The sequence below is a fragment of the Pollachius pollachius genome (assembly GCF_949987615.1).
Source record: "Pollachius pollachius genome assembly, chromosome: 6".
In the NCBI taxonomy this organism is placed as follows: Eukaryota; Metazoa; Chordata; class Actinopteri; order Gadiformes; family Gadidae; genus Pollachius; species Pollachius pollachius.
In genome coordinates this window covers 4,166,083-4,191,382 of record NC_136939.1, presented here as the reverse complement: position 1 = coordinate 4,191,382, position 25,300 = coordinate 4,166,083, and the positions used below count along the sequence as shown (strand labels likewise).

General features: G+C 47.6%; 1 protein-coding gene across 1 annotated transcript in view; it reads right to left on the bottom strand.

Moving 5' to 3' along the window:
* Positions 1 to 25,300, bottom strand: part of rxfp2a (relaxin family peptide receptor 2a) — a 44,666-nt gene continuing 19,366 nt past the window's right edge. The window contains exons 8-19 of the mRNA XM_079738364.1: positions 24,680 to 24,754; positions 23,251 to 23,322; positions 19,334 to 19,405; positions 18,097 to 18,171; positions 16,382 to 16,453; positions 15,382 to 15,453; positions 13,009 to 13,238; positions 10,953 to 11,098; positions 10,025 to 10,120; positions 6,290 to 6,458; positions 3,365 to 3,583; positions 1 to 2,138 (exon numbers count right to left, since the gene is read on the bottom strand). Of these exons, the coding sequence (XP_079594490.1) occupies positions 1,870 to 2,138; positions 3,365 to 3,583; positions 6,290 to 6,458; positions 10,025 to 10,120; positions 10,953 to 11,098; positions 13,009 to 13,238; positions 15,382 to 15,453; positions 16,382 to 16,453; positions 18,097 to 18,171; positions 19,334 to 19,405; positions 23,251 to 23,322; positions 24,680 to 24,754 (1,567 nt within the window). The 3' untranslated portion in view covers positions 1 to 1,869. The remainder of the gene's footprint in view (positions 2,139 to 3,364; positions 3,584 to 6,289; positions 6,459 to 10,024; positions 10,121 to 10,952; positions 11,099 to 13,008; positions 13,239 to 15,381; positions 15,454 to 16,381; positions 16,454 to 18,096; positions 18,172 to 19,333; positions 19,406 to 23,250; positions 23,323 to 24,679; positions 24,755 to 25,300) is intronic.

Sequence of the window (25,300 nt, the reverse complement as noted above, 5' to 3'; positions counted from 1 at the left end):
ATTTATTAAACCATTAAAACCAGTTGCTCCACATTGAAAAGGCAGTGGGTCCACCATGAACATAACTGGACGTACCAGAACATTAAGCACGGGCGCAGGAGATGGAGCTGTGATGCCACCGCACCAGACGTTGCGAGGCTTATGAGCAGAGTTCAAACCCTGTGATTCCTGTCTTGGTTGATAAAAACTATACAGTTTGTCGCCTGGGTGTTCTTTCATCTGCTACCACCATTCACTGCGGAAGAGGAATAGGGCCACATCTTTTTGAGTTCAGAGTTTAAAGTCAGAATTCTGACTTTAATCTCAGGAAATAATCACATGTGGCCCTAATCCTCTTCTGTAATTCTTCCAACAGAAAACATATCTGATCATTTTGACACTTCGGTCATCGTCTAACCCAACATGTAGGCACACCTTTCAGGACAGTATACTTCAATGCATCGCAAACAACACGGTGGACCCATTTACATATTAGACCGGTACAAACACAAATAAACGCAACAACAATAGCCAGACCTCAAGTGTAAATGTACATATGCACAGCATAATTCTCAATGATGTGCCTTGGTATTTTCTCTGTTGCTGGCAGAGTCATTACCTCCATTCTCTATCTAAAATCTCTGAGTTCCCTGCTGAATTGTTCTTATTCACTTATGATGTCTTCGGACAGGAAGCATCGAACCCCGAGGCAAATAAATCATACAAAAACTTCAAAGAGGCATTTGTGAATTCATCGTATCGTTGCTCAGCCGGTATAAAAAGTATAAACACAACATAAAGTACCAACGTTTGAACAGTCCTTTGGCCCTCATACAAACGGTTGCAAACGGCGGGCAATGAATTGAATCGACTTTTCTTTCTTTGTTTTCGATGCGCAAACATTGTTTATGTGGCATCGAACCGAAGTCAATGGATCCCGGCTCAACTGTCAAAAATTCTCCCCAAAACAAATGGAGTGATTGTCGTTGTGATCTCTGCTCTAGCACAGGTCGAAAATGTCACAGTTGACACACGTGCAGACAAAAAAGGCTGTGCATAATGTACACTAGAATGACCTTTATAAAACCAGGAGAAGTTATTTTACAGACCAACTACAGAATTCACCACGATGAGGTGGGGAAAAATGAATGCTACTGAAACACAAAGCTGTTCTTTATTAAGTAGTCTCTGATTGTCACCTCTGCCTCCTCATCTTAACAAACCTCTTTTTCAAAAAAAACGAAAAGTATTATTGGTTCAGTTTGGTCATTCAGTCATAACATTTATGAATCTGTATTTTAATTAATATATCATAATCATATTAAATATGATCCATTTCTTTGTTGGTATTGAGTTAAAAATACAAAATAGCTTTCTTAAGATGTTCTGGATGTCGTGTTGAGCACTCTAGTAACAAAGTTTTGATTCACCATCATTTGGTTCATAACATCTCCTCTCCATCTCAATGTGCAGTGAGAGCCCTTCTCAGCTTCCATTGTCACGGTGACGACACTAGCACGCGGAACAACATATCACAGAATAACACTCCATTTGTTTGGCTTGGTTACATTCTGCGTCATCGTACCCATAGCTTACAGTTGCTCAGTAGTTTCACAGTCTTAACAGAATCCCTTTTTGGCATTCACTTCAGAACGGAGTCGTGCTTCCCCCGCTGCGATGTGACCAACGACGCCGGCGTCTACATTGCGCCGTGTGCGTGCGTCTGCGACTTGTGTGTTGTTCTTCGGTCAACGGCAATCCACTCCCACCCCCACACGCCCCAAACCCCGACCCCCGCCCGTAACGCCACTGGTCCGGGTCGCCTGTCCCCCCCCCGACAACCCAACCTGCGGTTTCAGGGGGGGTGAGGGGAGGGGGGGGACCCCATGGTCAGCCGTAGCGGGGGTCCGCGGTGGCCAGCGAGGCCCGGGGGATGTGGACGGGGGGCTGGTAGCAGTGGGGCCGGGAGTTCTCCATGCAGATGGTGGAGGAGGTGAGGCTCTTGCGGTCCTTCTTCAGGGGGGGCGGGCGACGCTGCCAGCGACACAGCAGCAGCTCCACCTGCTCCCGGAAGAAGCTGGTGGTCAGCGTGTACAGGATGGGGTTCAGCGCGCTGTTGATGGGCAGGATGAAGATCACCACCCAGCTGGAGATGGTGCCTGCACCGGGCGCCAACGGTCAAGGGTCAAGGGTCATTCAGAAGACGACTTGTCACAGGCCCGGGGTCTGATTGTCTCGAGGCTGGTGTACCACGCTCTATACATACATTATAAACATGTATAGTGGTGGTCGAGTTGTAAAAACAAGCCGGGGGGGATGGTGGATTTGAACTTTTAGGGACGGATCATTTGTGCTGATGACATTGGATATGGTGGGAGACCAACGGTGTGATAATTCTTATAATTTGTATTACTATTATTATTATTATTATTATTATTATATTATTATATTTTTTTTGGGATAAAATAAGAGCGATGACTACTGTCAGCGCTCTTATTTTATCCCAAAAAACGCAGCTGATCGGATGCATCACACGATTCGGAGGCATGCATCACATTTAAGGATTTTAAAAAATGATTCTTCTTATTCTTTTTCAAAAATGCATTCGGCAGAGAAGGGAGACTAGCGTTGCTCACGGGTTGGAATGAAAGGGAGAAAACGAGACAGAGTTGCCTGCGGAAGCGATATCTGAGATGCAGACAGCTTCACGCTACCAGCGTCTGTCCGGGAAGGGGAGATGGCTGTTTCAGAAGGGGGATGATTTTGATCATTTTAATTCCAAAGGGGCATGCCATCCCCCCTCATCCCCCCTCAACTCGAGTGCTGTGTATAAATATGTATAAACACACACTTGTGACCACATAACAATTCGTTTTCAGAATCAATGCGCCGCCAACCTCAGAGTATGACAGCTTGGGTTGCTTGGCAACCATTTTGCTGTGTTAAGGAACTGCATTGATAAGCATAAGAAGGATGATTTGCTTACAATGAATTTGTTTATAATAGGCCTACCTGTTTTAGTGACCACTTGGCGTATGACACAACAGCGCCCCCTCATGTTCTAAAACATCAATCAGGTCGCTTCAGCTGGTTTCCGTTCATGTCAGCTCAGTTACATTTAATCTAATGTCTAATCAAATATAATTGGACGTGATTTAAATGGGGGGCTAAGCGTGATGGCCTGGGTGTTGCACTGCCAGTCAAAAGGAATTTAGTAAAATGGTAAAAATCGAAATGACTGATTAACAAATGCCACCTCAGGGAATTTTGGTAATATCAAATTGAATTACTATAATTTTCTTTAAATTATATATATTAAACGTATTTTTTAAAAAAAAAAGATGCTGCATAAATGATTGCGTAACAATCTCATTGTCATTCTTACCCGGTATCTCCACCTTCAACAGTGAAAGAATTTTGACCAGGAATATCGGTATCCAGCAGAGGGCGTCAGAGAACACGATGAAGAAGAAGCGGTTGGCCACGGCCACGTCTTTGTGCAGCCTGCTCCGCACGTCGGTGGCGTTGATGCCGGTCTTGTAGATTGAGTAAAACATACTCGAGTAGGATATGGCGATCACCAGGAAGGCCACCAGATTAAGGCCTGCAGAGAGAGACATATACACACTTAAAACAACACACAAATAAATGAACAATTCAGACACATACACACATACTACATGGTCATACAGTAAGGTGTGGCTTTAAGGTAAAAAAAACGCTATGGTGCTCAACCGCATTATACTGGAGAGACTCCAGAAGGCGGTGGATGAGAAACTGAGGGAAAACCAGGCCGGCTTCAGGAACAGTAGTTCCTTTGGTGACCAAGTAGCCACCCTCAGGATTATCATCGAAACAATCCATGGAATGGAACTCTCCTGTCTTAGTACATTTCATAGACTTTGAAAAGGCTTTTGAAAGTATGGATCGGGAGATGCTGTGGAAATTGATGGGGCACTATGGCATCCCACCAAAGTTCATCAGCATCATCAAGAACACTTGGGATGCAATGTCAAGTTCTCCATGAAGGATGCGTATCACAGGCCTTTGAGGTCCTGACTGGGGTGCAGCAGGGATGCTTGCTTTCACCCTTCCTCTTCCTCCTCTGCATAGACTGGACTATGAAACAGGTAACCAACAACAGCCGAACCGGCATACAGTGGAGCCTGACCGAACAGCTAGAGGATCTGGATTTTGCTGATGATTTGGCACTACTTGCACACACCGACCAACAGATGCAGGAGAAATCACACAAGCTAGAGATAACTGCTGCCTCGCTGGTGCTCAAAATCAACTTATCAAAAACCAAAGTAATGCGAATCAACAACAAGAAGAACACACCAATAACCATGGATCAAAACCAGCTAGAGGCTGTAACCAGTTTCGCATACCTTGGGAGTGTAATTAATATAGAAGGAGGATCGGAGGAGGATGCCAAAGCCAGAATTGGGAAAGCAAGGACAACATTAAACATCTTAAATAAAATCTGGAAAACAAAAAACATATCACTCTAGACCAAACTAAAACTCTTCCACTAAAATGTCAAATCCACTCTACTTTACGGATCCGAAACCTGGAAGACAACCACCAACATACTCAACAAACTACAGACATTCGGCAACCGCTGTCTACGCCTCCTGGGAATCTACCGGCCCAACACCATCTCAAATGCCAACCTTTGGGAACTCACCAAACAAGAACCAATAGAGACCCAAATCAGGAGGAAAGAATGGAAATGGATAGGCCACACACTCAGAAGAAAAAACAAATCAATTACAAAGCAGGCCCTAACATGGAACCCACAAGGCAAGAGAAAGAGGGGAAGATCTAGAGCCACCTGGAGAAGAACCACAGAGCAGGAGATGAAGACGAAAGGGCTGACATGGCAACAACTGGATCGGAAGGCACAAGACCGAAGAGGATGGAGGGGTTTCATCGATGGCCTATGTTCCCCAGGGAACTTAAAGGCCTAACTAACTAACTTTAAGGAGAAAAAAAAAACGCTAATTTGTCCAAGTAAAAGCAAAAGCAGACTCAAGAGCTTATCAGAGGTGAAGGGGGGGTTAAAAGCTACTCAGGGACAGGACAGACTGGCGGCAAAGCGAAAGCTTTGAGACGCAATCTTCTGGAGAAGTCAGCAAGTTATTTGCAGATTTCAAAGTATATCAAAGATGTCATATAATATTAATATATCTATAATAGATGGGCAAGCATAATACACACACACACACACACACACACACACACACACACACACACACACACACACACACACACACACACACACACACACACACACAAACAAGGACAGCTCCACTTCATCAACTCATTAACAAAGCTCCTCTGGGGTACCCCTAACTAAGAGGATTAATTGCGTTCAACGTGACGATCTGTTTACCGTACGTCTGACACCGGGTGTGCAGCAGGAACACGGGGTCTCGGGGAGGCAGGCCTGAGGGGTCTGGCTGGCGGCTGTTATGACGGGCTGTGTTTGGCTGCCGCCGGCCGCTGTGACGTGACGGCTACAAAGCGCGGCGAGGAGAACACCCGGTGAAGTTTGGGAGATAAACAGAAGCCCGCTGAGGAGGCTGTTCTTGAGTCAGATACGACGTACAACTAAAGACATCATATTTGCTTGGGATCGCTCCTTTTTTTTTTTTAAATGGATTTGCATTTTATAATGGAAGGCGTCCTCCTGTTTGCTGAGACCTCAACTACTTCAGCCAAATTTTCGATGTGATTTCAACTTATGTCAATATTATTTAACAGTTTTAGTTTTAAACATGCTTCGCTTTTCAGTTGACTAAAGCTATTCACCACAATTTCTGCAGGAAATGCTTTATCTAGATATCATGTGCAATCTTGTCCACCAAAAGGTAAGTGATGTGTTTATTCAATTCCTCTGCCTAATATCTGATGCCCACCCTATCTCGAGGATGCTAAATGGACTAGATTTACACAGTGCTTTCCTAACCAGTGGCCACTCAAAGCGCTCTACAAAATTGCCTGACATTCACCCATTCATGCACACTTTCACCACGCAAGGTGACAGCCAGCTCGTCAAGAGGAGTTAGGGGGAGGTGTCTTGCTCAGGGACACCTCGACACTCGAATACTCAAACTAGCATCCTTACGGTTACCAGCAAACCCGCTCTACCTCCTGAGCCATATACCTCCCAGTTAAAGTCACCTAGGGTGAGTGTGGCAAATGGCTCTGCTACACAAAGCATCTGCAGGAAAACATCGAAAGTACACCGTAGAACACCCTTTAAACCAACCCATTTAAAACCCCAGAACGGCTCCTCGGGTACCTAAGAAGATGACCGTGGAGAAGCTCTTGGCCATTGGCTTCTCCTGCCGGTCCGAGTGCAGCGGGAAGCAGACGCCGTTGCGGCCGTAGTAGTTCCCGAAGACGTCCTCGTTCATGAGGGGCGCCACGGCGATGATGAAGCCCACCAGCCAGATGGAGGACAGCATCATCTGCAGGAGGAAGGGGGACACAGGGGGGCACAGGGGGTAACAGGGGGTAACAGGGGGGCACAGGGGGTTACAGGGGGAGACAAGGGGACACAGGGGGTAACAGGGGGAGACAGGGGGACACAGGGGGTAACAGGGGGAGACAGGGGGGCACAGGGGGTAACAGGGGGAGACAGGGGGGCACAGGGGGTAACAGGGGGACACAGGGGGTAACAGGGGGAGACAGGGGGTAACAGGGGGGCACAGGGGGTAACAGGGGGTAACAGGGGGTAACAGGGGGGCACAGGGGGTAACAGGGGGACACAGGGGGGCACAGGGGGTAACAGGGGGACACAGGGGGTAACAGGGGAACACATGGGGACATAGGGGGCAACAGGGGGGCACAGGGGGTAACAGGGGGACACAGGGGGTAACAGGGGGACACATGGGGACATAGGGGGTAACAGGGGGACATAGGGGGTAACAGGGGGACACATGGGGACACAGGGGGACACAGGGGGACACATGGGGACACAGGGGGACACAGGGGGACACAGGGGGACACATGGGGACACAGGGGGACACATGGGGACACAGGGTTTGGTTATTAAATCAATATATTAGCCGCTTGAGGGAAAGGTCACAAAGCAAATTTGCCCAAATGGAAACACTACATGATTTAACACCATGACGCGTTGTGTTAAGAGGCCAAATTCAGTGTCAATCACGGTTTTTTTTTACCGAGACTTCCAGTTGGCAAAAACCCGTAGCAGATTACGACAAACATTTGCCGAAGCTCGACAAAGCGACTATCAACCTGAATCACTTCTTCGTGGGGTGCTGCTTATTGAAGATCAAGAGCGTCTCGTTCTCTTGGCCCGACACAACCCTCTCAGTCGGTCCCGATTCGAAGGGCAAGCGCCACACTGCCATTTCACATAAACCCTATTTTCACAAGAGGACCAGGGGGCACCTACATTGTTCCAATCTATTTTTTTTTTATAAAACAAACTATTTATTGAGCTGTTTTCTAAGCCCCCGGTATATTTGTCATGGTGTTTGGCCATTTGGCATATAGATGTCAATAGTGTTTTTAGGCTGTTTCTGTAAACGTTTGCACCGGCTCCAAATAAGAAGCCGGATCTCCAGTCTCCTGTAATGTCCACGCGACAAACAACACCCAAAGGTGCGGATAAATGCCCACGCGGTGCACAACTCCCTCGCATCAACACACCTCTGAATCGTCCAATGGGAGCACATCTATTTTTTAATCACTCACCCGCCTCCACTGCATGACCAAACAGCTCATCATAAACATCCAGCCCGCAGTGCTCCGCAGCCCGGTGTGTCCTCGGGCATCTGGGGCAGTTTGATGTCTGATGGTCAGAGGGACGGCGCCTCAAGGTGACGCAAACATCATCTGCGTCATCTGCATCATCTCGTCGTGTGACTGAGCGCAGACAACGTGTTCGCTCCAGCGTGAGCGGCGACGCGGGCGGCGTCTTAAAAACACACCGGTCAAGGCGTCCGCTGGACGTAGACGGATTCGACCGGGGGTATACTGTCTGTCTCCCCAAATTGTGATTACTTGCTTGGAACTTTTCCCAGGCACTCTCTGGGTAAAAGTGTGTGCCACATCCGGCTGAATGCCAATGGGAATTACGGGAAGAGAAATAATTGGATCTGGAAATAGCTGGATCTCCGCGGGGTTGGATCTTTATACCGCAACCTCGACTTTGAGTGGGCATTTAAGTGAATGCTTGTGTGAACGGCTCATAAAATTCATATGTTTTCATTCACAAACTCTCAAATGTAATAAACAGTTGACTAAGGGTCTAGTTATCAAAAGTTGTTAGGCCATTTGGTGGGGTAGCTACTAAGGTATGGGTGTTCATGTTAACTAAAGCATTCATTTATAAATGTATACATTAACCCTTACCCAAACCCTTATGCTAATGATATACAATAATGCTTACTACTGCGGTTATTTTATGCATCCTTTTCCTCTGCTGAGGTGGTCCAGATACACCCAAGCGCTGAATAAGCAGATTAAAGTGTCTGGGTAATGGAACTAACCCAAAGGGGATGCTTCAGAACAGATAAGAAGCTTGGGCCTGAATATTTCTCCCCACTGAGGAGCGCTAAAACTAAAAGGCATTAAATGGATTTTAATTAAATACACATTCATTAATTACCCATATTTTCTGGATCAATGGGTTTCCCCATCGGTCGGTAAATTGTGACAAGTTGCTGAAATATGAATACAAAATATTTCATTAATAATTACGTAGCCTATTTATTCCGCTACTCGGAAGGTTCATGCAATTAAGATATTTACTGAACTGTGTAACTAGTGTCGTTCTCGTTTACACCGAGAAGAACACGTCCAGAAAGTCACTAGGGGTTTAATGACTTGTCCCACACGGTCATAACATAAATGTGCAAGTTTGAAAAATAAGACCAGTCTATAAAAGTGACCCTTTAAAGCCTGGACTGTACATCATAAAAACAGCCTTAATCGTAAACACTGGCTCTGTAAACATCACTGGAAGTGTCTTCATCTGTCCCTGATGAAGACGTATCTGTCCCTAATGCCAATGCAACAGTTGAATCACACACAGAGTTTATGCATGCATGTAAATATTTAGCTAGGCGTATGCATGTACATGCAAACACACCATGTATGACATTTATTTGTTACTTTTAAAAATTTGAGCAGGGGGGGCTTGACATAAACTGATGCTTCTGCCTCTACCTTTTGGTTACGACAAATATAAAATTAATTAATTCATTGTGTCCCTTAAACTTTAGCAGAAAACCCCTAAATCCTACGGTGTCCATATCATATTCGCCAAAAGGTCCATCATCTCTTTAAACGACGGAAAAGCAGCGCAGCATCCCTGAGTACCCCTGAAACATGAGGGAACCCCATCTCGATCTCCGCTAGTCCCTCTAATTGAGTGATCTGATCTGATGACTCAACGAGAGCGATTTCCAGGCGGTCTGGAAGGATAAGCGCTCTCTAAGTGTCTGGCTCGAGGACAGCCACGAGATGAACTGCTACCCCGCGGAGCTACAGCTGCATGGTCGTATTTAATATCCTCTCTAGGCTCTGTATAGACCGCAGAACAACCAAACTGTAGTTGAGTGGCTCTTTAAAGAGCCACTCATCTACAGCTGGGTTGTTCTGATTTGTTCTGCGGTTGGTACTGAGCGCAGATAAGTCCAGCCCTGGCTGAGTGGCTGGGAGGAACAGGGGGTAACAGGGGGACAGGAAGGGGGTGAGGACGGACGGAGGGAAGGGGGAAGGAGGGAGGGAAGAGGGAGGGAGGGAAGGAAGAGGGAGGGAGGAGGGAGGGAGGGAAGGGATGAGAGAGCGAGGTAGGGAGGGAGGGAAGAGGGAGGGAGGGATGAAGTATTGTTAAAGTAAAACAGTAGAGTAGACTTCATTTGCGTATTTGTTAATTATAACTTTAATCCTGTTGGGGCCTCTTGGACCAGATCGCCATTGAAAATAAGAAACTGTTTTTGATTGTTTTATCTGGAAAAATAAAAGTTAAGCTCTCTAGAGATTTAACCGCGATGCTCACCACAGTCTGCAACTTGGAGGGTCGGAGGTTGCTGAACGGGAAGACGATCACCAGGAACTTCTCCAGGGTTAGGTACGTCAGGAGGAGAACGGACACCTGAAGAGGAGCGGCGAAAAACAAACCTTGGTTTTACTTTTTATAAAAAAAAATCTGATTAAACTTTTGTCTGGGGCACAATATGATTAATTAATTCCTATGAAGATACGTGAAGCATCTTTTAATTAAAAAAATCAGATTAGACTTTTGTCTGGGGCGCAATAAGATTGATTTATTAATATGAAGACACCGGAAGCCTCCTAAGGCCATTGTTGCAGTAAAATTGAAGTGCATTCACCACATAATTATTCATTCTGTTCTGAGCGTATGTGAGCATGGCTGTGTTGGTGTGTGAGTAAGGTAGTGAAGGTGTGCCTACGAATGCTTGCGTGTAGCTGTGTGTGTGTGTGTGTGTGTGTGTGTGTGAATATGTGTGTGTTTATATATACGTGCGTATGTGTGTGTATGAGTGTATGTGAGTGAGCGTGTGAGTGAGTGAGTGAGTGAGAGTGCGCCTACGAATGCGTGCGTTTAGGTGTGTGTGTGTGAATATGTGTGTGTGTGTATGTGTGTGTGAGTGGGTGAGCATGTGGGTTAGCATGTGCGCGTGCGTGCATATATGTTTGTGCATGTGTGTGCATGCGTGTGCATGTGTGTGAGTGAGGTAGTGAGAGTGCGCAATGCGTTCGTGTAGGTGTGTGTGTGAACACGTGCGTGTGTGTGTACACACGCGCATGCGTGTGAACGAGCGTATGGGAGTGAGAGTGCGATCGAGTGACTGAAAGTGCGCCTACGAATTGCTTGCATGCGGGTGCGGGTGAACGCGAGAGCGGGTGAACATGCGTGTGTGCGCATGCGTGTGCACGCGCCCCGTGCACGTGACGGGGGTCACCTCCGAGGAGAGCATGGCCAGGAAGCCGATGGTCCTGCACTCCACGCTCTCCATCCACACCTGCGCGTTGCGGTTGTACTCCCCGCGGAACTTCACGTCGAACACGCCCACGAAGAACAGGTACACGCCCATCAGGCAGTCTGCACCTGGAAGACAGCACGTCACACGCTGTCACCTGCTGCCGCTGTCACACCAAATTTGTACCGGGTGCCAAATTTGTACCGGGTACGTAATCCATACGTAATCCATTCCAAACCTGCCTGGCGACAGATGATCGCGGACGATCGCGTCGATTGACGTAGGAAGGTTCAAGAACATTCGCGAAGTCGTTCATTGAGTTCAAGAACATTCGCGAAGTCGTTCATTGAGCGCGACAAGACAGATAGCCCTAACTTTACAAATTACATTTATTAGCGTTCCTAACTTTATATTTGTATTGCATTTAATTGTTTAATCGAATTTAAATTCGATTAAACAATTAAATGACTTCGCGAATGTTCTTGAACCTTCCTACGTCAATCGACGCGATCGTCCGCGATCATCTGTTGCCAGGCAGGTTTGGAATGGATTACGTATGGATTACGTACCCGGTACAAATTTGGCACCCGGTACAAATTTGGTGTGACACCGCCGTACGGGGGGGGGGGGGGGGGCACTAGGCTAACAGCCTTCAGGAACGCACAAAGTGTCGCCCTGAACGACTTTAAACCACTTATCATGCATGGGACAGCCACGTCACCACTACTGCTGTGTGTGTGTGAATGTGTGTGAGTGTGTCTGTGTGTATGTGTATGGGTGTGTGTGTGTGCAGGCGTGGGCGTGCTTGTCATCACGCTCTAAGCACACACTAGGTATTTGTGTGTGTGTGTGTGTGTGTGTGTGTGTGTGTGTGTGTGTGTGATGACACACATCCACGCAACCACACATACCTACAAAAAAGAATGATGAAAGTTCTCATCAGTAGTAAACAGACTGTAGTGTTGGGGTCTCAGCAGTAGTAAACAGACTGTAGTGTTGGGGTCTCAGCAGTAGTAAACAGACTGTAGTGTTGGGGTCTCAGCAGTAAACAGACTTTAGTGTTGGGTTCTCAGTAGTAAACAGACTTTTGGGGTCTCAGCAGACTCTAGAGCAGTGTTGGAACTCATCCCCTGCTATGCGATTCTCTCTGGAAATCCCTGGAGCAGCGTGACAGAAGGGAGGTTGGCCTGTCAGGACTGATCAAAACGCTGCCAGCGTCTCGCGCCGTCACGCCCACCTCTCACCTGGCTGCCACGCAGGTGTCAATCAGGCCGGGTTTATGTGTATGTTTTGACGTTGTCTAGTACTCATGTTCTTCACTTCTTTTTGCTTGTACAGAAACAACACTTGGTTTGAAATCATGGTCTGCCTCGGCTATCTCAAGTTGCAGGAGGGTCGAAACTTATACCAGAGTCTCCGAACCGTGGGGTCATCTGGAGTCGTTGGAAACCGCTGCCTTATCAGCTAAAGATATAAGGCTGTAGTGATGATGGATACATTTTCTTCTGTTAAGAAAAGGTAAAGAAGAAAAGGCTTCACGAAGAACGAGGGAACTGCTGTGAACCACTTAGTGTGGCGTGACGTTGACAACAAGGTGCTTAGAAGCAGACGCAAGCTAAAAGTGCGGAGGAGAAAAAGGGCAGGGGAACCTCGGCCTTTTTTTTTATTTTGCATTTTTTTGCTTTATGATAGAGTGAGATAGACAGGAGGGTATGGGAGAGAGAGCGGGGAGGACATGCAGCAAAGGACCACGGGGCTGGAATCGAACCCGGGTCGCTGCGATCAGGACTGAGCCTTTACGGTACGCGCTCTACCCAGTGAACCACTGGGCGCCCCAACGGGCACACCAAAAGAAAAAAGAAAATGCCACTTGGTTTGGCGTGACGTTGAAGTTGACAACATCTTGCATGGAAGCAGACGCAAGCTGTGGAGGCGAAAAAGGGAAGGGGAAACTCAGCCCTTTAACACGCTCACTCTCACACAATCACCCCTTCACAGACGCTTTGTGAAAGCTCTGTGGCGTCCGGTACAAACCCACAGCAGAGCACTTTGATGCAGGCGGCGTGGAGGTTGTTCTCGGCCCGGATCAGCGACCGCATGCCGATGACGAAGAGGTTGCCAAAGCAGGTGATGAAGGCCATGACCCACACGGACACCCGCAGCACCAGGTTGGCCAGCAGGTCCTCGAAGGAGGAGATGCCGTCCGTGTTGGGCTTGCAGGAGCGGACGTGAGGCGCATACGAGCAGTACTGGAAGCTCTTGAAGTAGCTAGGGAGGGAGGGAGGGAGGGAGGGAGGGAGGAGGTAGGGAGGGAAGGAGGGAGGGAAGGAAGAGGGAGGGAGGGAAGAGGGAGGGAGGGAAGAGGCAGGGAGGGAGGAAGGGAGGGAGTGAAGAGGGAGGGAGGGAGGGAGGGAAGAGGGAGGGAGGAAGGAAGGGAGGGAGGGAGGGAGGGAGGGAGGGAGGGAGGGAGGACAGAGGGAAGGTGGAAGGAGGGAAGGAAGAGGGAGGGAGGGAGGGCGGGAAGGAAGAGGGAGAGAGGGAGAGAGGGAGGGAGGGAGGGAGGACAGAGGGAAGGTGGAAGGAGGGAAGGAAGAGGGAGGGAGGGAGGGCGGGAAGGAAGAGGGAGAGAGGGAGAGAGGGAGGGAGGGAGGGAGGGAGGGCGGGAAGGAAGAGGGAGAGAGGGAGGGAGGGAGGGAGGGAGGGAGGGAGGACAGAGGGAAGGTGGAAGGAGGGAAGGAAGAGGGAGGGATGGAGGGCGGGAAGGAAGAGGGAGAGAGGGAGGGAGGGAGGGAGGGAGGGAGGGAGGGAAGGCGGGAGGGAAGGAAGAGGGAGGGAGAGAGGGAGGGAGGGAGGACAGAGGGAAGGTGGAAGGAGGGAAGGAAGAGGGAGGGAGGGAGGGAAGGAAGAGGGAGAGAGGGAGAGAGGGAGGGAGGGAGGGAGGGAAGAGGGAGAGAGGGAGGGAGGGAGGGAGGGAAGAGGGAGGGAAGGAAGAGGGAGAGAGGGAGGGAGGGAGGAGGGACGGATGGAGGGAAGGGGGAAGGAATAGGGAGGGAGGAGGGAGGGATGAGAGAGTGAGGTAGGGAGGGAAGGAAGGAAGAGAGAGTGAGGGAAGAGGGAAAGAGGGAGGGAGGGAGGGAGGGAAGGAGGGAGGGAGGGATGATTATTGTTAGAGTAAAACAGTAGAGGAATGTTGATAAAAAAATAAACACACACTTTAAGATCCCGAAATACGTGTTGACACCGTTCAGGTTGAGATGTAAATCTGCTTTTATTTTGTTGCGTTTCGAAACTGGGCAGTTGATGTTGTCGTCTTCGTTTGTTTGACACAAGTTAGCGCATATGAATTGCTATGTCTAGGTAGTTTTTCTCCATCAATGAACAAACCCACAATTTTCGATTCTGTGCACTCTCACAGACTTAGAGACTGAGAGGCTAAATTAAAGAATCTTAAAAAGCCACTCTGTCTAAAACACGGTGATCATCTTACACATGAAGATGAATGGATAGATAAGTCTCGCCAACGCCATTTCAGAAGGCGAGTATCGCACTAGAGACAACAAACATCGCTGATTTACATCACGACACAGACAACGTCAGCAATTAACCGTCTTCGCAAACCGCAAAAAATGCTGTGAGGTGATTGCATGTAAGATTTAGACAAAGCACTAAATTCACCCAGCCCGTATGAAAGTTTGATGGAATATACCACGAGAGAACGATAATTAACCATAAACTATCGTTTGACGGCAGACACATTATTTCGTGTTTTGTCCTTCACTTAATAATCTGCTAAATTGATTGGCAAACTCTTAGCTTTCTCCTTCCCGACCGCCGGAGGCCTGATAGCAGGCTCCTGTTGGTGTTGAGACGTTCTTCGGTTTGGTCTGGAAGGCATTTGCAGCCTACAGGGATGTCTGAAACTTGACTAATCTCGTCTGCAGCCACAATGTCTGGATTTTATTTCAATCTGCGCTGATTCACATACCCACTTACGATGTGAAGGGGTTGGGTAAAAATGAAGAAAGGACGCTATTCTCACCCCAGTGGGACGATCCTTCATGGCCGGACATACAGAGTACTCATTTGCCGCCTGTCGTGTTTAAATAAGTGTTGTTAAATGAAATGGTCTGAAACGAAGGATAAGTTCTGCGGTATTGTTAGTCTTTGTTTGTCTGAGTTATTTCGGCGTCAAATCGATATTTAATTTTTCTTCCACGGAGAGCTTACCTGCTTTCACTTATTTCGACAAATTGTTTTGGAGAAGAATATGATTCGTGGAAAATGTGCCTACATTGACTGGCAACCAAGGCGGCCTATTTTGCAAGATGAATAAGCGGTATTGTTGTACCAGCATACAATTACATTCAGAGAGGGCTGGTGAAGGTAGGAACAAGGTGGTAGGGATACATACATATGGGAGAGGTTTCCCATTGGAAGAAACATCTTGGTCTGGACGTCAGGAATCTCAATCCCTTCCAGTGACCTTAAAAGAACAACACAACATATAATTTGGTGAAAGATCCATCTACCTGGATGTGATGAGTGAATAAGTGAGTGAGCGGGCGAGTGTCTTAGAATAAAAATGTATCTTCCACTAGGAACTTACCTGTTGCCGCCTGAATGAACATAAAGTCTAATATATTTTCATAAGAGGCAACGGGTGGGCAGTAGATATGAGAGATAGGCAGAGGAAATGAATCAACATAACACTTATCCTTTGGTAGTAAGCAGAAGCAGAGAATGCATTTCCTGCAGTGGTGAGTGCTGTAGTGCAAAGTGATTGAATTGTTGGTTTCCCTTAAATCAGGTTTTAAAATTAGAACATAGTTCGACATTGTAGTGTCTATGTCATTGTGTCTATTGGAGAAAACAATGAGAACAAATGTCCAATAGCTGGAAACAAATAAAGTGTAAGGTAAACAAATAGCTAAAATGATAAAGTTTGAATGTGTGCAAGCGTGTGTATGTATGAGTGTGCGTGTGTGCGGGTGTATGTATTTGAGTGTGCGCGTATTTGTGTGTGCTGTGGCAACTCGGCACGGTGAGCGAACAACCTTCTCCCAAACAGGACACAACTTTGCTGGGCAAAAACCAAAAAGGCACGTTTTAATAACACAAAATCAAACCATGTCTCCCACTGGGAAAAACACAAAGAACGGAAAACCTGGGAGGAATCGACGGTCGTTTCCCGGTCTCTCCGTGGCCGAGCCACATGGCTAAGAGAGCCCTGAATGAGTGGAGAAGCAGGCTATTTAAGCCCTGCTTCTCCACCTGTTCCTCAGGTGCTCTGCATGTCCTTAATTGGCCCGGGCCGGGTTGCCACAGTGCGTGCATGTCTGTGTGCGTTTGTGTGCGTGCATGCGTGTGTAAGTGTGTGCGCGTGCATGTCCAATGTGTGCCTGTATACTCACAAAGATTGCAGATGGGTGAGGTGGCTGAAGAGGTCGGGATTAATGTGGAGACGAGGATTGTGGGAAATATTTCTGTGAACAAGTGAAAGGATAAGAAACCCGAAGCAGGAGCTGAACACAGAACACAGAGGAGAGCGTTTTCTTACAGCCACCTGTCATCCAACCCTTCAATCCACACACAAAGCTCAAAAACGTCTGGGTCACTCAAGCGACACAAAAAATGTTGACAGTTTGCTGAATGTGTTTTTTTTTTTACATTTTTTTTTTTTTTTTTTTTTAAATGGTACACGTTTTTCCGTTCTGGTTAATAAATGAAAGGCTCAATGAAATTATCTCAGTCGTACAGATGGACAGAATACGCTTCTATGAATCCAAAGCACCCGACAGATTTCTGAACATATGGGGCCCGTTTGATGACCACCTCAAAGATAAATAATTGTGATTATATTTTATTGTTTGTTATATTGTGTAGTGATGCAACCCTGTACTGTTCACCCTTTAGCTGTATTCTAGTGATACCCGACCTTGTGACATCTTGAAATAGGTTCTACTTGTAAAAGTTGCATTATTTATTTATCTGGCAGCTTTCCTTCTTCTTCTATTTTGTTGTTTTTGATTGGTCCTGTCTCGTTTTCTTTTTTGGTCCTGTCTTTTTTACAAGTATCTTTTACATGAAACAGAAAATAAAATAAATAAAAAATGAGGAGCAGTGAACCCAAATGAGTTGTTTTTTTTTGTTTCGAAGGGACAGTCTGTCCTATAGGTACTTGAGCATAGTCATTCAGGTCATGTCGTCACTGTTAATAAGGCCACACTTTAGAGGCCAAATCCTGTTTCTGCCGGTCACTGCCAAGCTGTTAGCGAACGTTCTGCTCTTCTCCTTACTCTCTGGCTTCTCTGTGGGAAGTCATAAAAGTGCCCTTTCTGAGGCTTTGGGTGGCCGTGTGGAGCTCCGTCTAGGCAGTGGTCGATGTTGAAGTCTGCATCCACGTGTGGGATAAACTTCTCAGAACCTTATTGCATAATGCAACCATGTGTAGCGCATTAAATATATAACATCGCTTATATAGCGCAACGTTGGTACTAGTTCATATAACCAAGTTGGCCTGGGTCGTAACTATGGTTTTAGAATTTGAGCTCAAAGAGTAGAATAATTTAGCCTCTAAACATTAGTTACAGGCACTTACTTTTAGTATCCATAACTTACTTCTCCAAACAATAAAACTGAATAGTATAAAATATTTTAACCAATTTCTGTGGTTGGAGAAGCAGTCCCTCCATTAATCACTTCCATTGGCTCCACAACGGAACATGTGCTATTAAATCTGCACCTCCTTCCTAACCATTTCATTCAATAGTTCGAGACAAACTAAACAAGTGGTTCTATGCAATGCTGCCATCACATCAAACAGTATTCCCTTTCAAATACGGCCAGACGGACCGTCCTCCGCACACATAGACACAGACTGAATGATCCATTAAGTCCTTGCTTCAAAGGAGCTTGCACGCTCCTTCTCTCCATTGTGTCGCTCGCCTTCCATGAAGTCTTTGACGAGGTCCCGTTCGTTTGAATCTCAAACCATAGCAACCTCACCGGGGCTGGGCTTATCCCCAGCAGCCAGGTGTTCTGCTGCACACCTCACCCGTCTCAGGGGCACATGTAATCCCCACATAATGCGGCCTCAGTCCCCCGGGCTCCGCCCTCAGTTGCTCACAGTTTCAGTAGAGTCTTGGACAGACTCTTAAAGGTGTCCTTGGGCAAGTCCTGGATTCCGTTGCCCGACAGGTCCCTGGAAGGGGGGAGGGAGGGAGGGAGGGAGGGAGGGAGGGAGGGATGGAGGGAGGGAGGGTGGGGGAGAGGAGGGAGGGGGGGAGAAGAGGAGGGGGGGATGGAGAAGGGAGGGGAGGGGAAGGGGGGGATGGGGGAGGGGGTGGTGGGGTGAGGGTTAGGGTAAGGGTGGAGGGATGGATGAAGGGAGGGAGGAATTGAGGGAGGGGGGAGGGATGAAAGGAGTGGGGGTTGGAGGGAGGGATGGGGGAGGGAGGGATGGATGGAGGGGGGAGGGAAGGGGGGAGAGAGGGAGGGGTGGGGAGGGATGGATGGAGGGGGGAGGGAAGGGGGGAGAGAGGGAGGGGTGGGGAGGGATGGATGGAGGGGGGAGGGAAGGGGGGAGGGATGAGGGAGGGAGGGGGAGGGATGGAGAAGGGAGGTAACAATCGACAATAAAACAAGCATAAAAAAAGGAAAGAAGAACGAACACAGAGAGAAGGAAAGAGAGAACAGGAAAGAAAAACAAGTAAGGACGTAAGATTGGCCGACAGATTGTGCAAGTTCTCTGCTATTTATGCCTGTGGGCACTTGATTTAGAACGACATAACCGTGGGTTGGGTTGCAGAAATAAAAACAGGCTAGCTGTGTGACTGGACAGCTGGAGGAAGAGGAATATAGGAAGAAATAAAACTTGACTTGGTAGTTTATAGCCGGCATCAGCAGGTCTGACAGGTGCCTAATGGGTTAATTTCTGCTTTAGTGTCCTCAGCTTGGGTATGACTTCACAACCTCCTAAAACACTTGCAAGCCCCAGGGAGAAGTCCAAGAGACAGGCTCTAATTGGTCAGTTTTTCTCCCGTTTAAAAAACTACCCGACGAGTTAAAGAAGTGTATATTTTCTGTTAAATTATCGTTGTTTCTTTCCAAAATGATTTAGTTTGATTTTTAATCCAAAACCTACATGATTGCGTGTAGCGCTGTCCCGTGGCTCTTCCATTAATTCAATTATTGCCAAAAACGTTATTGTAATTTGGGGCCAACTATGCTAACAAAGCCAACTAAGCTGCCAATCATTGCCAGGGTGTGGCAATGATTAAATTAGCCACTTGGTCGGATAATGACTTCCTAAATGAATTGTTTCAAAGTTGTTCTCGGGGATAGAAGGGTATTGAGGTACTCACAGTTCAGCCAGTTTCCATAGCGACTGGAAGGTGTTCTCAGGGATGGTGATAATCCTGTTGTCCATCAGTAAACTGGAAGAGAGAGAGGCCCTGCATCAGAAACACTGCCCCGGAACATAGGTGTATCAGCACCCAGATTCTACCGTAGAAAGACTCAGTAAACTAGAAGAGAAGAAAAACTGGTGCCGAACACGTGCCTTTCAGCACCCAGATTCTATAGAAGAAAGTAAACTAGAAGAGAAACACTGCCCCGGAACATGTGTGTATCAGCCCCCAGATTGTACACTGGAATTACCTAGTAAACAAGAAGATAAACACTGCCCCGGAACATGTGTGTATCATCACCCAGATTATACAGTAGAAAGACTCAGCAAACTAGAAGAGAAACACTGCCCGGGAACATTTGTGTATTAGCATCCAGATTCCACAATAGAAAGTAAACTAGAAGAGAAACACTGCCCCGGAACATGTGTGTATCAGCCCCCAGATTGTACACTGGAATTACCTAGTAAACAAGAAGATAAACACTGCCCCGGAACATGTGTGTATCATCACCCAGATTATACAGTAGAAAGACTCAGCAAACTAGAAGAGAAACACTGCCCGGGAACATTTGTGTATTAGCATCCAGATTCCACAATAGAAAGTAAACTAGAAGAGAAACACTGCCCCGGAACATGTGTGTATCAGCCCCCAGATTGTACACTAGAATTACCTAGTAAACAAGAAGATAAACACTGCCCCGGAACATGTGTGTATCATCACCCAGATTATACAGTAGAAAGACTCAGCAAACTAGAAGAGAAACACTGCCCAGGAACATTTGTGTATCAGCATCCAGATTCCACAATAGAAAGTAAACTAGAAGAGAAACACTGCCCGGCCTGAACATTTGTGTATCAGCATCCAGATTCTACAATAGAAAGTAAACTAGAAAAGAAACACTGCTCCGGAACATGTGTGTATCAGTGCCCAGATTCTACGCTAGAAAGACTAATCCTTATGCTGGCCTAGGTTTTATAATCTGCCGCAGTACAGATCCGAATTATCCAAATACATCTCAAAGGAGGCCGGAAGGACTTTATAGCCAATTACAAACAAGCAATTAACCAAATAAACCTAATGAACCAACAAACTAGTGACCAAATAAGGAGTCCCACATCATGAGCCAGTAGTCGTCAGCACTCTTAATGATGCTAAGTCTTTTAGGGGACTAATGACAGGATCGTTGGGAACAATGGAAACAAAGACATCAACCCAATCAGCCTCCTCCACATGTCTGAACCGTAGCTCTCCGTGTGGAAATCATTCATCAGTGTGGGGCAGTGTGTCCGAGTTAGCGGGGTAAACGATTCCTCCTGAGCTGTTGAACGGTACATCATGTGAGATTATGATCAGAAACCCATCCAACAAGAGGCCGCTTGTCTTCTGGAGAAGGACCCCATGGAGATGTAAAATCTGGCTGAGTCAGGCAGTAGCCTCCAGCCAGTGGAGAACATAGGCAACAGAGACTGCTGACTAGTCTATCTAACAAACTATTTAATAAAACAGTGACCACAGGGACTTTCAGTTACAAAATAAGTTACAAGAGAGAGGACACTAGAATCTCAAACCCTAGAGGATTCTTGTTCCCTTTCCTGTGCCAATCTAAGGCACAGACAAGTTCTTTGAACGGGTACGCCCTAGGATCATACTATTGTACTTCAAACTTTGTAATGAGGTTTGAAAACCTCTTAAAATGTCCCAGATTGCTGTATCAGTGGGTAATAGGATGCTAACAAAACCATAACAACACCGGTAATTGGCATCCCCACTGAGCCAATCAGAAGCAGCAGCTCCTATGGCCTGTGTTTGGAGTCTTTGTTAGAAAACCCTGGCGGAAAACCAGGGTTACTGCCCAGCCTTGTTTGGATCCCAGATAGATGCATGCTGGGTTAGTGTGTCAACTCCACCTGATCTCTGTGCATGAAGAATCACTGGGATGCCAGGCTACAGTGGGCCACGCGCCAAACGTAACGCATGGGACGGATAAGACTTAACTCCTTGTTTGGATCGGAAAAGATAATTATAGCGGGTCGGACCGCAAAGATCTGTCGGAACAGGCCGGCATCAATGAAGGTGTGAGCGTTGCTAAAGGAAACAAGAGTTTACAGCCGTTTTAGTTTCTGTACTGTTTTACGGACACATCCTCGCCCTCCTCCTTAAGTATTATTTGTTTCCTTCATTCTGTCCTTGTTTTCTGTGTAACTTTGCGTTATTCTCTTCTGCTCTCGTTCCGGATACGTCCGTCCCTGCCCCTGTGTTTCCCGCCTATGACCGTTCCCCGTCGCATTGATTGTTTTCCCCTCGTTACCTTTTCCCTCCTAGTGGATTAAATCAGTGTGTTTACCTCCTCCTGTGCCAATTAATCTTAGTACCTCCGTGTCTAACATCCCAGCATTATCTTATCAGTGATCTACTGAATATCCTCTCGACCGCATCTCACACGCTCGACACATCTTACGCCTCATGCCTTTGCCCTGATTACTACTGCCTACCCCTGTACCGAACCATCGCCTGCGGTAAAGACTAATCTTTCACGTCACGGTGGATGGATGCGAATGGTCATGCTCGCGATAACATTGGCATTGTCGCAGCCTTCATGGGATCCCCCTGTATCCAGCTCCAACATCCGCTAGCTGTGGCAGCACAGTCCATATCAACATCTGGACATGGATTTTCAGAAATACGTGGAGCCCATGACGAGTCCAACCTCCTCATCTTGCTCACAGAGGGCGGTCGTCGCCTTCCGGAGGAAGAATCCCTTGTTGTCGAGAAACATGACCCAAGTCACAAAAGGCCCAAGCTGGACGATCAGTCCTCCTCTATGGTGCTGCTATCACATCCGTTCCTTAGGGGCTCAGCGGACTAGCATATAATGCTCGTATTCTCTCCCGAGGCCAGAGCGTCTGGCAGAGGTTTGGCAGAGGTTTGTCGAGAAGAACTCCTCGTCCCCTCTGGTCACCCGACTGTACGACGGGGCTGTGGGTGGTTTTCTGGCGAACGTTCTTCTGTAGAGCGTTCTTCTGAAGAACGCTCTTCTGGACTCGGAGGAGAAGGAGGACCTCAGGAGACGCATCCATCAGCGCACTCCGCAGCGCACATCCCAAGTCCTCTCTCACCCCCTGCTCTACCTCTCCCCCTGCAGCTGTTTGATCCGGACCGCTATGATATACAGACTCCAGCTGCAGCCCCGTGTCCTTCTGGGTCCAGACGCTGGGAGAGGAAGTGGTGGAGAGGGCCTCTTCCGTCCAGCGCTCTCACAGGTCCGTGGTCAATCGCTTCCCACATGTCCCTCTGGACAGAACCCGACCGTCAATGTGAACGACTCGTCAATCTGATCTCGGACAGGGAGAGATCCGACCCCTCGCTCTCTGAGTGACGACATCCGGAGGAGCAGCAGAACAGGCAGATCTCCCCGCTGCCTCTTTGTTGAAAGCTCAGTGCTAAGAGCTTCATGCAATACACTGATGTCTATGTCTCAGAGGGGGCCAAGCCCACTGTGAGCGAGACGCTGTGCATGAAGAAGAGACACGCTTCCGGGAACATACTTCTGGTCTTTCTGATTGCTTTCACCTGTACCTGTTTATTAATAGGTTTGACTGTATCCCTCTGACTGACTTTAACACACTCTTTATTTAACACAGACACTGTACACTGTACATTACATGTAATAAGTAACAATTAAAGTATGTGACATGTAATAGGTAGGAATGCATGCTCATGACATGTAATAAGTAAAAAAGGCATGTACCTTATATGTTATAAGTAAGTATACTTGCTCATTACATGTAATAAGTAAAAATGAATGTGCAACACAGTTTCTTGATGTGAGGTGTGTACTACTGACTCAGTGTACGAGGTGTGGTTTTACTCACAGAACTTCCAGCTTGCTGCAGGTCTTCAGGATGGAGTAGTTGAGCGCCTGTATCTGGTTCCCCACCAGGTCTCTAAGGGTGGAGGAATGGGGAAGAGAGGTCTTGTTTTGTGTACAAACAGAAGGCCGGAATGAAAAGACATGGGCATTGCTACACACATACACACACACACACACGCACACAAACACAAATGCTCATGCACACACAAACACAGCCACACACACACACACACACACACACGGTGGTCATCAGGCACTGCAGTCCGTTGACCATTTAGTGAGATGAATTACAGGTTCAAATAAACAATCCATAACTTAAGAGCAAAAAACGCTGTAGCTCTCAAAAGAGTTTATTTCTGTAGATATGTCAAATGGGTGCTGATCTAAAGAGTGACTTAAAGTAGGATATTAACATAGAAGAAGGAAGGAGTATGTGTGAATTAAACATTTGTAAGTATGTGGGAGCAAGTGGAGAGAGAGAGAGAGAGAGAGAGAGAGAGAGAGAGAGAGAGAGAGAGAGAGAGAGATCGAGAGCGAGAGCGAGAGGGGGAAGGGAGGGAGAGACAGAGAGGGAGGAGGATATAGAGATTGGGAAAGAGAGAGAGCGATAGAGGGAGGGAGATATATATATATATATATATATATATATATATATATATATATATATATATAGAGAGAGAGAGAGCGAGAGAGAGAGGGAGGGAGATACAGAGAGAGAGGGAAAGAGAGAGAGCAATAAAGGGAGGGAAGGGAGGGAGAGACAGGGAGGGAGGGAGATATAGAGAGAGGGAGACAGAGAGAGAGATTGAAACCTCCTAATGGGGGTTTCAAGCTGGGCTGGTCGCATTCATAGAGGAGCACGGAGGCCAGAGAGGGTGTTGGGCTGCTGATTAGAGCCAGGGTCCAGGCCCGGTGCTTCTCGGGGGGGCTGGGGGAACAAAGGGAGGCGGGAAGGGCATGCTGACCCACACCGTCAACGTCTGCTGGTTCTGAGGAGACACATCTCATCAGCCCAGAGGGGCCTCTCCACCGGGGCCCCGGGAAAGCTCTCAGCCTCTGTCATCTGAGGCTCGCTCTCTGACAGTGGTGGTGGCACGCTCACGCACAAAAACACACTCTCAACCACGCTCACACAAACACACACACACACACACACGTACAAACATGCTTGCACGCGCTCACACACAAGATGTATACGCACACAGCCTTGCTCCCGCTTACACAGATAAGCGCACTAGCCCACACACACACACACACACACACACACACACACACACACACACACACACATACACACACATTGTATTGATGCACGCACGCACACACACACCCACACACACACAGATGAATAAAAACTACTAACCTACTCCAGCAAAAGTAGTGCAATCATTTCTAGGCACTGTTGCACGCAGACAAAGATTCCGACTTACAGCCAATCCAGAGCGGGCATGTGTTGGCAGAAGCTTGTATGGGGCATCTGCTGCAGAGAAGTATCCACCATGGACCTGGGCCAAAGAAGAGAGATTTATTAGGAGCGACACAGGCCCATACACAGTTGCCGTGCTGGATGCAGACGTGTGCAGAAACCCAGCGACTGTGGGGTCGCTGTCTTCGACTCATTAACCCAGCCAATAGGAGCAGGGGGCCGGGGGGTCGACACAGCGTAGCTTCCCACGGACCTCCGCCAACCGCAGAGCCCTCGGCTTGCTCATGGGCGTGGCAGGAGGGCTCTCTGGCCTGTTTTTATGGGGACGGGAAAACCCGGAGGAATCCCACATGGACACGGGGAGAAAGTGCAGCTCAGCACTGAAAGGCCCCTGGGTTGACGAGGGGACGCAAACCCAGGACCCGCTTGGTCGGGGGGAAGCCGCTGACCTCGGAGTCACCCGTTAGGCACTGACCGTCGGGGCCGGGGTGGGAACTGTGTTCGTCTTTTATTAACGAGTTGCAGATAACGATCAAATAAACCCGTAAAAGCATAGCAAAAAAAAATAACACATGTGTGTCTTCCGGACGTTGGCGCGTCCCTCCACATGTCGCGGTAGTTCGGC